The 13,235-nt window shown below is 37.5% G+C and overlaps 1 protein-coding gene across 50 annotated transcripts in view; it reads right to left on the reverse strand.

Annotated features, from left to right (window-relative positions):
- plekha5 (pleckstrin homology domain containing, family A member 5) overlaps positions 1-13,235 on the reverse strand; it is a 138,143-nt gene that overhangs the window by 14,042 nt on the left and 110,866 nt on the right. For 18 of the 50 annotated variants that reach the window (XM_077235082.1, XM_077235084.1, XM_077235083.1 and 15 more), the window contains 5 exons: positions 8,182-8,632; positions 7,288-7,362; positions 5,104-5,223; positions 3,496-3,549; positions 2,311-2,391 (listed from right to left, as the gene is read on the reverse strand). In XM_077235082.1, coding sequence (XP_077091197.1) covers positions 2,311-2,391; positions 3,496-3,549; positions 5,104-5,223; positions 7,288-7,362; positions 8,182-8,632 — 781 coding nt within the window. The remainder of the gene's footprint in view (positions 1-2,310; positions 2,392-3,495; positions 3,550-5,103; positions 5,224-7,287; positions 7,363-8,181; positions 8,633-13,235) is intronic. The other 32 variants (XM_077235089.1, XM_077235090.1, XM_077235085.1 and 29 more) reach the window with 4 other exon arrangements.

Consider the following 13,235-nt stretch of genomic DNA (forward strand, 5'->3'; position numbering starts at 1 on the left):
TGGATAGTTCACCCAAAAATGAAAGATCTCTCATCCTCGTATGGCCACGGTTATGGCATGAGGTTGTCAATTCACCTTTTAGGGTGCTTTCAGGGTGTGTTCTGTGGCGGCAAACAATTTGACATCACTGAATAAGAGACAAACATGGACCAATTTTCTTTAAAGGTTATTTATTTTCTTGCAAGAACATTCATAGTCATACAGAATGGCTGCAGAGAGTGACAATGAGAGCAGGGCATCCTTCCTTCCTTATAGTCTTGACTACAAAGTCCCCCTCCCCCTCCCCAAGGTTATTTCTCTAGGCCAAATGAAGATATGTCTTAGGCATAACTAACTTAGTTAGATTTGCTTATCATATGCTACCCTTGTAGTGGAAGTCCTCTGTCTCGGTCGTACATTAGTCACACATTTGCATGGATACATTTGCATTTGCATTGTAACAGTGTCGTCTAAGCGGCCCCTAATTTAATAACAAACGATCATTTAGACGGAAGTGAATCAATCAAAACAAACTTTAGCTGGAAAAAACATGATTCAAGAACCACGTTAAAACCAAACCAATCTCTGTTAGCTTAAATTATATGTTTATCTCTGTAAAGCTGCTTTGAAACAATCTACATTGTTAAAAGCGCTATATAAATGAGGATGACTTGACTTGTATACGTAAGTCATAAATATAGAACATATTAAATTTCTCCCACAGTTCACACTTGGCATGTTTGGTTGGATTAAAAACGAACCCTAGTGCGATTGCTCTGTGGTTAATTTGAATGAGTGTGATTGCTGCCATCTGAACACTTGTGCACCAAACAAGCAGACCGGACGCTGAGGGTGTGTTTACACTTGTAGTTCGATTCGCTTGGTTCGGACCGAAAACCCCCAAACACTTCACATTTAGTCCTGGTTTGCTTAGCGTTCAAATTGGCATTTTAACATCAAACCTAAAGATACCGAACCTAAAGGCATAGGAATATGTTCACAGCCTGGTTGGTCGGCTTTTATTATGTGTATATTGCGATGAAACTTACCGAACATCCCAAAAACATCCAATGTTGTGTTCTGGGCTAAATGCGCTTGTTGTACGTGCGTGGATGCCTACATATGATGATATTTTTGACCAGCTGAAAACTCATGAAGAGCTTATAAAATGTGTAAAGGAGTGAAAACAGCGGCAGGAATCCCTCCGTCACACACACAAAACAAGATTTGATGCGAGGAGACGCGGTTCTGATCTGTGTTGGGCAACATTGCGACTATGACGAGAAAAAGCAGGTTTGCTTGAGCATTCGGCCCTTTTTAGGCTCGCATATTGTGACATGTCCTGTTTTTGGTTTGGTCCATGTTGCACACATACTTCATTTGAATCGCACCAGAGTTTGTTTGGAAGCGGACAAAGACCTGTTTTGGGTGAACTATCCCTTTAAGCTGACTTACAAAAACAAGTGCGACTCATGATGCATGAAGATTAACATCTAGCATGTAAACCACGTCACTTCATAAGGAACTGCAACAAATAGCACATGTCAAAAGTCAGAATTACATCTTTCGCAAATTGCATGTCCTTTAATATTTTTTACTTAGACAGTTGTCAATTTGGTGACATAGTTGTTGAATATTCCTCACATTAAGCTACTAAAATCAATATATAATGTAGAAAATCAATATCTATCTCAAATGTTTTTTATTTATGTACAAAATCTCAGATGTGAGATAAAATTTGTATGTCTCATATATGATGCTACGAGTTAAACTATTACTAAAATAATAAGCTTAACTTCTCTGTCATAAGGAGAAAATTATAGTTTTAATAAAACTATTGCAAAATACAGTTCTATAATGATTATTACATCGTTATAGTTACAGTTATCGTCTTTGATGTCGACTCTTTAAACCTTGTAAAACCATGTTTACATGACATTTTCCGCACAACGCTTTCCCATTGGAGGTCAAAATGGTAAACAAAAAAAGGCTTTGCAAACCACACTGGTCTCCACACACTTGAGATTGAGCTAATACATGTAAGCTGGCGTGATGGATGAAGCCATTGCTAATGAACGCAACATTAGCGCGAGTAGCTGGTCAGCTAGCTGTGATTCGCACGGCTGTGCGGTGTACGAGACGTTCAAGCCATGCCAATACCAGTTTGAATTTCAACAAGAAAACAACAACAACAACGACAACGAAAACCAATGGGATATGCTGGAACGAAACCGACACAGGATGGGGCAGTGAGGGGGTGGAGCTTCAACAAAGAGGCGGGGCCCATGACACGAAAGGGGAGGAGCATAACCATGTGTTCCAAGGCCTTACTTGCTGGTACAGTTGCGGCCTTGGCGCCGAGTTCTCAATCATAGTGTGAATCATGAAGATTATTGGCTCATTCTCCTTCATCTAGTACGTGAGGAGGAGGAGGAGGAGGAGTAACAGCTGTTATCAAAGCACTGCAAGACACACGGTGTGTTTTAACAGCTTCTGACTCTTACAAATATCACAGGTCTGCTTTACTCATGCTGTTTTCTTGTCCACTGTTCCGGAATAATGATTTCAGTAATGCAATATAATGTTAAAATATAATAAATTGTTTAGTGAAAGAAAGAGAAGAACCCTTGCTGGAAATGTTGACCTTTTCAAAAGCATGTCCTTTATTCCGTTTTATCAGAGATACTGTGTTCACTGGAAAGTGCTTGATAATATGCAAGATACATATTACTGCAGTCTCATCTATACATAAGAATAAAAGGAAATCTTTTCAGACCTCAACAGTCAGGACCAGGGCAGTGTTGTTATTATTGTTAAATAAAACTACAATGAAAACCATTCAAAATCTTTTTCAGCAACTCTACATTTCTCTACTTTTTCAAAAACTTAAACTTTATACAAAGTGAAATCTTGCCTTGACAACTAAAATTAAAAAAGAAGTTGAATTACTAAAACAAAAAAATAAAAGTTAATTCAAAATCTTAAATAATAATGATATATATGCAGTGTAGTATTCGTATAAATACCATAGTGTTGTTTTCTGAAAATACATTATAAAAACTACACCAATCATAATTCTTTATGGTATGAGTAGTTAAAACCCAAGTCCCAAAACTTGCGTATGCCTGTAAAGAAAAGAATATTAAATGTACTTCCTGAACCAAGAGCTTTCAAAACAGAAAGGTTACTCTATTAGTTATATGAACAATACGATACACACACACAGTAGGCTTCTATTGAGAATGGACTAACTAAACAATACAAATGAACTTTTTTTCATTTTAAACTACAGTACTATAAAAAAGAATGAAATGAATCAGCAGTGAACTGCTATTTTAAGGACACCATCTGCATTCAACAGACGCAGAACTACAGAACAAAGAAGTGTAGCAGATGCACTGACTGGAGAACAGAGAACGCTTGGGTTTGATCTGTGCTGTAACACAAGTACAGTAGCCAGAGAAATAAGTCAATGAGTGAAAGAAACAGGAAGTGAGACACAGGAAAGTCCCTCACCTGGCTGTCCAAGTACATGAGATTCCTCTGTAGGTGATGGGAAAGGATTTCACTCTAGAGACGCCAAGAGAAAGAAGATGAGAGGAGAGCAGTGAGAAAACGAGAAACTTTGTGCTTCAGAGCAGGGGAAGTGCAACAGAGACGGTGCAAAAGAAATCAAAACTAAAGAAGCCATTCACTGCTGTCAAAGTCAACAACGGCGAGCTCCACTTTATCCTGAAGTTCATCATGCACTTCTATGAGCTAAACGAAGCAAGCCAAAGAGCAAATCAGAAATAAGACTCTTGCATATAAACGGGTCCACCAGAGGATAGCAAACAAACACACAACTTCTGCTGATCATGTTCCTCAAACTGCGTCAGATGCATGCAGCAGTCGCACGAAACATGATCAAAACCGACAGGATTGAAGGGATTTGCACGTTAGTGGAAAGGAAGGGGCGTTTCTACACATAATAACGCTTTACAATAAGGTTTCATTTGTTAACATTAGCTAATGCATTAGCTAACATGAACTAACGGTGAGCAATATATTTAAATTTAAAACATTTATTGCCATAGAAGAAACATTTTGGTTTCCCGAAGAACCTTTCAGCGAACAGTTCTAAAAAGAAAATTTTAATAATTTAAAGAACCTTTTGTGCAATGGAAACATCAAAGCCAATAAAGGACCTTTATTTTTAAGAGTGTAGTTAGTAAAAAATATAATTGTTCACTGCTTGTTGATGTTAGTTGACAGTGCATTAATTCATGTTAATGTATTAATAAAATAAAAATGTATTAAATTATTATTGTCTTATATTAACTCTTTCCCCAACAGTGTTTTAAAAAAAAAGTTGCAAGCCTGCTCTAGCATTTTTGATAATTTTCACGGCCCAAAGAAAATTTTGCTGTATTAATATCTAAACATGCAATTATGTCAAAAGAAAGAACAGAGCATCTGCTTTTAAACAAAACAACACATTTTATTCTAGTTTTATGCATTCTTTTTTTTATTTTTTTTTAAATCAACACTTGAATCTGGGAAGGTTTCATTAAAAAACAGCAACATTTTGAACAAAAAGCTGATTCAGTTATGATCAGATTCATAACGATGATCAAAACACAGACCGAGTCCATCAAAACCACCAAAGCTTCACAGTCATTACCTTTTCATTGGTTCGACATTTCATTTAGTATTGTTTGATGATCGTGTTATTTTACATGTGCGTACGCAATGCTTCTATCGCTTGTTATTGGATCTGGAGCTTCTGTACTCTTTCAGAAGAAGCCCACTAGCGCCTCCTACTGTGTGTAACAGTGAAATCATGGATTTCCAGAAAATTGCATCAATGGCGGGGAAAGAGTTAATAAATGCAGTAGAAGTATTGTTCATTGTAAGCTCATGTTAACTAATGTAGTTAACTAATGTTAACAAATGAAACCTTATTGTAAAGCACTAAATCTTGCATTGAAACTTACAGTAAAGTAGACATCAACCAATCCACAACAGCATGCGGAAGCAATGGGAAAACCACCAAACTAGGAAATGAAAGGGCGAGGTTGTGGGGCGGCTGGGTTTTGCGGGGTGAACTAACAAGCCCTTTACTCTGGAATCCACGAGGCTGACCTTTGGGTTGGTGGCATCGAGGTTTATCTGCATTAGCTGAGCGAGCGTGTGCTCGCGGAGGCTGTTGAGCTCAGCCTGCTGCCGCCTCAGTTTGATGAGCAGAAGAGTCAGTTCCTCTGGCTGCAGCGGGACAGGATAACGGTTAGTGTGGGCCGGGGTCACAGGGTTACGGGGGTTGGGCCGTGTTGTGGTACAGATGAGTAATTACATATGTGTAAAATGTGTGTAAAACACATGGAGGAGCTCTATTAATATATTTCTTTTTTACTCTGTACAGCACATTGGTCAACGGAAGTTGTGTTTAACTGTGCTTTATAAATAAAGTGATTGATTTCATCAAGTGACCGCAGGCTTTTTCATTATAATGCTCGTTCTCCCTGAAATCATATCACAGACAATTTCTGCCTATTGTATTTTGTGTGTTGAGTTGCAATCTTTGATCTAGTTCATCATGATTATCCAGCTCTAGAAGGTCCAGCTAAGGTGTATAAACCAGTTTAGTAACCATGAAAAAACCGGTTCCCTAGCTAGACACTAAGTACAATCTGTTTTTTCCAGCAGGAATAGCTGGAAAATTTGCTTTTAAGAAATAAAAATCAAGCACAACAAAAAAAATCTAACAAATTAAAATTATAAAAATAAAAGGTAATTGAAAATATTAATAGATACTATATTTATATATATATATATATATATATATATATATATACATACATATTTATGTGTGTGTGTGTGTGTGTGTGTGTGTGTGTGTGTGTGTGTGTGTGTGTGTGTGTGTGTGTGTGTGTGTGTGTGTGTGTTAAACTGGTTTATGCAACTTAGCTGAACCTGGTAGAGCTGGTTAATATGTTGATTAGATATCACAGGTTTATGTCAGTATCCTGAAAATGTGATCTTGTTCAATGTTTCTATTTTCTGTGCTGTAGCATTAAAGTATAATATTTTCAGGATAGACTGACATTAACCAGCCAAGTTGCATAAACTAGGTTAGTAACTTTAAATGTAAAGGTAAGCTGTTTTTTTCCAGCAGGAATAGCTGGATTAAGTTTCAATTTGTTTTTAAGAAATAATTAATTTATCCTTACAAACTTGTTCTTTATCCAATTAAGCAATACTTGAAGCAAATAACCCAGGGATCTGAGTTATCTTATGTTTGAAATTTCATCTTGGGTTATAATAATTCATCACAAAAACAAAGATCATAAAAACTTTCTCAGGGAGATGAAGAGGCTTTTACTGAAATCAAAATGTTTAAGGTACTAAATTTAATTTCATGGACTGTAGTTAAAGATAATTTTCCAACAGTTACCCAGTGATGATGAGTAAAACACATGGAGGAGCTCTATTAATATTTCATCAAGTGACCGCAGGCTTTTTCATTATAATGCTCGGTCTACCTGAAATCATATCACAGACAATTTCTGCCTATTGTATTTTGTGTTAGTGAAATGAATAAATAAAAAGCATAGGCTTAACAGGTAAAAGGCAGCCTAAGGCTGTTAAAACTTGAAACGTCAAGTAAGAGAATAATAATTATAGTTTTAAGAGCAGCTTATGGTATTAGCACTTCTCCTACGTGCTGCTGTCACAATAGACACACACACACAAACACACACACACCTCTATGTCAGAGACATTTAATTTAACCTAAAACATAAATAACCAACTCTTCTGCATTGAAACAACCAAACGACACACAAACCTTGTGCAGATGAGTATACACAAGGCTACTGGAGTGTACTTGTACTTGTAGAACATATTTGAATATCCGTTTAACTCAAAATGAAATGCATTTGTAACCTGTTTTACTTCTATAATGTGGAGTACCTTCAGGTGAAGCAGATCAAATCATATTTTGATGAAAGATTAGAGAAAATGTTTACCTTTGAAATGATGTGCACTGATGAATCATGCACTGTAAGACCAGGAGCATGTATTAAGAAGCTAAATCAATTTTGATTTCATGTTGACTTTAAATAAGCAGCTTCGACCTACGCATGTAAAATATTCTGTCTGAAGGAGCCTAATTTGCAAGCCAAAAACAGAGAAGCCTCAACGAATCCTCAGTGGCTTGCAACTGAAAAATGCAAAGAGTCTGACAGAAATGCAAAATTCTGGATCTGTGAGTTACATAGATTTTCTTTGCACAGAGGAAGGTGTGGGTGGAGAAGAGGGAAAGCGTACCGTTTTGCCTTGCAGAGACTGTGCAGTGATGCTCTGTGCGGGAGGAACAGGCCTGCGCTCGGCAGGGTAGGAATACTGAGAGAGAAAGAGCAAAGCACGGCAATCATGAGAACTGGAACGAGCCGTTCTGGTGAAGAGAGCATTAAACCCTCAGCATTAAAAGAAACTTAAAGACTCAGTAATTTAATGTGAGCGGATAATCACCCGCTCAGCTCAAAAAATGACAGTTCTGTCATTATACAATCACTGGGAGACGTGTCTGAGCAAGATTCTGGTTTGAAAGACAGATTTACAGTCAAACCAAACTATTTTTTTTACTAGTGGGTGCAGGACACTATAGTTTATTTATGCAAGTAAGGATAGGAAAATAAAGTAAACTGTGACATATTATATCAAAAAATTCTTCATACAGTGACTACCAGTAAAATGTATAAACAATTTGGGACCAAAAATGATTCAGACACTTTGACCTGATCATGTTTTGCTGAAGTGTTTTTTCTTTAATTGCTAATGTGACCTTTTTACACCACAGACTGAACAACATGAAGCATTGCTTGGTAATTGGTTGACCTAAATTGGTATTATCTAATTCTGTACTTAAATTTAATGGCTGACAGATATTCAACTTAATTAATTTGTGAGATCCTAACAGAAGAATGGACAGAACCAGTGAAATATCAACTGAGTTCCTGTTATTTTTTTATCACCATTTTCTAAACTATAACTAAATGCAGGCTCTCCACAGCATAAGATTGGTCAGTGCAAGTTGCTTTCAGTTAAAACATCTCAAACATGTATTTGAGTCTAGGACTAGCTTATGCCTCGTCTGTGAATTAAAACCGTGAGTTAATGATTTCACTTTCCATACTGTGGGAACCCCATATAACTCTTTACCTTAGAGAGGTGCGGTCGGTGGCGACGTTCAATAGTCACGTCCCCACGAAACACCGGCGAGGAAACTTCAGAGCGGGAATCTGGGTTCAGAGGCCGGTTTGGGGAGAAGGTGTGGTAACCGGCCAGTGATCCGTGGGAAGGGGAGGTGGGGATGGACTCATTGATCTGGCCCATGGTTTTAGGGCTGGGAAGCGTCCCGTATCCGATCCGGGTGTGAGACTGCCTCTGCTGCCACTCGTACAGCTGCCACATGGTGTCGTCCCGTACGGAGCGGCGCTTCTCTGCTGTGGTGGGCTGTAACGCCCGGTCGTACATCGACCCTGTGACGCTGCAGATACTATCCGGTCTTAGCATGTTGCGCGGGAGCGTACGGTAACCCTCGGGATAACGTGGCACAATCTGCGCCCGGTGGCTTGGCATATTCCTTGGCAACGTTTGGTAGGATGTAATGCTGGATACAAAGAAAGTGGAGTCACAAAGAGGTCAATGATATACAAAACAACAGCACTTCGAGCAATACACTTGAGTTTTATAATACAATCATGCTAATAAGGCCTGGCTTTGACTTTGTGGTGATTTCCTTTTATGCTGCAGGTGATAATTAAAGGGGATCTATTGTGCTTTTTTAATGTTCATCTCTCTTTAGTGTGTAATGTTGCTATTTGAGCATGATAAAAGAGAGTTATTCTCTATATATCAGTGTCAGTGTTTCTGAACTCCCTGAAATGCCTCCATTGTAGTCTTGAGTTTCTTCCGGGACGAACACGTCACAATATTTAAATAATCCCAGCCCAAGGCCAGTTATGGTAAGGGGCGGGACATTTCCCAAACACACTCAAAGCTCTTGATCAATCACAACACACTGACCCAGCCAACCAATCAGAGCAAAGCTTTTCAGAAGGAGGCGCTTCATAGAGACAGGAACTAAACAGAGCGTTACTGACAGACGGGGAAGAGAGGAGCTGCAACAATGGAGAATATGGGGGAAAATATTGTGTTTTTGAACTTTCAAGCATGAAAACCTATTCTAGTAGAGGTCAAAAACAAATTCAAGACTTTGTAAAAGAGCACAATAGTCCCCTTTAAAAACACTGGCTCAAAAGAGTCGTGCTTATACTCGTCACAGTGCTGCTCCCTCCACAAAAGCCTTCACCTTTGACTCCGGCTGATCATTAACAGTCTCTAATTTTCACTTGTCATCTGTCGATCGCTCAGAAATAATTACAGCATACAAACATCATCAACAGGAAACGCAGGGAAACAGATGGGAAGACTGAGCGTGCCAGTAGAGTTTCTGAAGACTGAGGGAGGGTTACGAGCACTACTCTTCCAGGAGCTGGTGATTTCGGCTTCGGCTCCCTGCCATTTTTATAGGCACCATTAAAAGGTTTGGCTTGCACACCCTTGTACTGACAGAGTAGAAATCAATAAAGAGCTCTGAGTGCCAACATTCACAAACCACAAAAGTCACGTCTCTATTTACTCTATTCTAAGACGAGAGGATTCAAACCATGTTGGCTGGATGTAGAAGACCAACTACATTTTTTATCATAGTGAACAAATGCTGGCAGCATTAACCATCAAATATGGAAACGTCCAATGTGCCAGATAAACATCCTATTTATACATTACAGCACCATGTTAGTTCTTTTTTTTTTATGGAAATATCTTTTAAATTTATTCAATGTTTTTTAATTTCATAATTAAAAATTGTCCATTTTACTCTAAAATGAAATATAATACTCAGAAAAATGACAATATGAAAAATGACAAATGTGAAAATAAGAAAAAAAACATTTAAAATATATTTATTATATAACATTTTATAAATATAATATATTTTAAAATATTAATTAAAACATGCATTTATTAAACTAAATGCAACATTTAAAACAAATATATTATTTCTACATCTTTCAAAATAGACATTTTAGTAGTAATATTGTGCAGTATTATGTCATTTTCATCAGTGTATATTAATTAAAAGTTGAATCGCCATCTTATCTTTGTTTTTGTTGATGAATCCAAAAACTGTCAAACTAATTTTATAAATTAATGGTAACACTTTATCTTAGGGTCTAATTCTCACTATTAACTAGTTGCTTATTAGTATGCATATTACTAGTATATCTGCTATTTTTTAGTACTTATGAAGCACATATTATCTGAATGATCATATTCTACATCCCTTAATCCTACCCAATAAATTAACTTAACTGCCTTACTAACTATTAATTAGGAGTTTATTGAGGCAAAAGTAGTAGTTAACAGTTAGTTAATAGTGAGCACAGTGCTTCACATCGTTTCAAAGCATTTTATTCTAATTTTTCATCTAAAGTAAAATGAATTTGCGGTAACACTTTACAATAAGGTTCATTAGTTAACTACATTAGTTAGCATGAATTAATAATGAACTGCACTCATACAGCATTTATTAATTAATCTTTTTCCATGTAAATTTCAACATTTACTTTATTAAAATCTTGTTAACATTAGTTAATGCACTGTGAACTAACATGAACAAACAATGAACAGCTGTATTTTTATGAACTAACGTTAACAAATATTAACAAATACAGTAACAAATGTATTGTTAATAGTTAATACATTAACTAATGTTAACTAATGAACCTTATGGTAAAGTGTTACCGATTTTGCTTACAAATGAGATTGAATTTTTGTCTGTTGCAATCAATTGCATCCTGAATCTTGAGTGTTGGTTACGTTAAACTAAATAACATTAAAGTCAGTTAACTGCATTACAAAAAAAAAAAATAAACAGACCAATCGCAGCATGAGATCACGCAATCTGCTGAGAGTTTGGAAAGAAAGTTTGTGATTGGACAAGACGTGCATATGCAAAGACGAACTGTCAAAAATAAGCCTAAACAAGCATTGCGATATGTGCATAAGTTGCAAAAATATTAAAGAGAGCAGAGACACGCTTCACCAATGCCTTTTGATAATGAGCATGAATCAGCATCTTAAATAACGCAAACACACGGCGCTGTTCTCCCTCCTCGCTCGCCTTCCTGTTCCTCTTCCTGCGCTGACAGCAACTCTGATCCACTTTGAGACAAATTTTCGTGGTGCTTGAGCATGAAGCTTCATGACTTATTCATCTGAGGAGAGGAGGGCGAGACAAGCGAAGCAAACACGCGTCGACTGAGGGCTAAACGGAGGATGGCACCTGACAGCAGCAGCGGCTCCCACATAACCAGCTTCATCCTCTCAGCGCGGGCCGGCGGAGGCATTGAGACCGGGCAGAGGTAAAAATATCTGTTCGCTCATGATAAAGAGCTCAGCTCATGGAGGAACACAGCCTGCAGACGCTGGAGTTTGTTGCAGACCGCATGTGTCAGGGGACTGAGAGTGGGAGAAGAAACACTGTGTTCTGCTCTTTGGCACTGCTGATGCTTCAGAGAGACAGAATGATGCATGAACCCAGTGTGTTTGTCCAGTTTCTGACAGATAGACAGAGGGTACAAAAACACAACTATATATGCACTCACACAGTATTTTGTAAGTTTGTAAAGTGCATATTGTACAGCTAGTAAAGTATGTATTGTGTAGTTTGGAAACATACATAACTATGAACTTTACAAACTACACAATGCACACTACCAACTACCAAATAGTCCTTTTACTAAATAAACATTATAAACTACAAAATAGTTAGTTTAGAAATAAAACATATTACAAACTATACAGATAATATAAAACATACAGATTAAAACCTACAAATAACTCGAAAACATTTTGCAATACACACTTTAAAAACTACAAAAATGCTGATTTGAAAGGAATCATGACATGGATTTTTTATTTTATTTGACTATGTACCATGAAGTTCACTTATGTTAATAAAGTTTTTTTTTGTACCTAAAAAAATTATATATACGTGTGTGTGTGTGTGTGTGTGTGTGTGTGTGTGTGTGTGTGTGTGTGTGTGTGTGTGTGTGTGTGTGTGTGTGTGTGTGTGTGTGTGTGTAAAAACGATTATTTTCAACCTTCATTCTGAGCCTCTGTCTGAAAATCATAGACTTTAAGGCTTATCAGTAAACGTCCACTGTTATGATTGGCTAACATCATTGCATAGGAAACAGTATCAACGCCCACTTGCTATTGCATGCGAGTAAGTGTTTTAAAAACATTATCCATATAAAACAACCATTTTCAGACAAAGCATTATGAATTTTGCTCCAAAATGCTCCAATACTGATGACTGTTGATTGCAGTACGACAAGACATTTTTTGTTAAAAATAAAGTGAATACAATCTCCTCAGTCCGCCGAAGTTCCCGAAGTCCGTTGGTGCTTCGCTCAGAGAACCTGTCAATCATGACGTCACACCACCGTTTTTATAGTGTCACTTAACTAACTAAAAATAAACCTATTTTAAAAACGGACACTTGAACTTACATCAGCGTGATAAAAACGACAGCAAATGACAGAAACTACTTTTGGAAAAAATATATTTGAAGTGTAATTTATTTGTTTAGTTGGTCTCACATCCCGTTGAATAACATGGGGAGGCGGGGTTTATGACCAGCGATCGAGACGCTTTGGCTTCACTTTTCAGGGCTTGTGCGGCACGCTTGGTTAAACTGAAAGAAAGTTTTTTCACTCCTCCATTTGCCCTATTGTCGGCAGACTCAAGTGCGTGGAGTGAGGCTAATATATTTTTAAATTAAATAAATATACCGTAAAACTTCAAATAATAGCCCGGGCTTTTACTTTCCCAAATCGTCAAACTCCACCGGCTTGTATTTGAGAGAGGCGTCTATATGAGACAGGCCTTTATAATTTAGTGTTGAGATGTTGTTCATTGAGATGTTGTTCCTAGAGTCTCTAATCTTTAAAAATCTCCAAATGCTCCACTGAAACTGCGGTCTTCCGACCTTTTACTATCGTGTCAATTGATTTTGATTAATATGCGTGAGGGAGAGAGAGCAAGACAGCGCTCATGTTGTTTGAAGACGTGAGAGTGCGCGCATGCGGCCGGGTCTCTCTCTCTCTCTCTCTCTCTCTCTCTCTCTCTCTCTGTCTCTCTCT

Source organism: Siphateles boraxobius, unplaced genomic scaffold (genome assembly GCF_051911475.1).
Source record: "Siphateles boraxobius isolate OS27281-9 unplaced genomic scaffold, OSU_SipBor_1 19, whole genome shotgun sequence".
Lineage (NCBI taxonomy): Eukaryota > Metazoa > Chordata > Actinopteri > Cypriniformes > Leuciscidae > Siphateles > Siphateles boraxobius.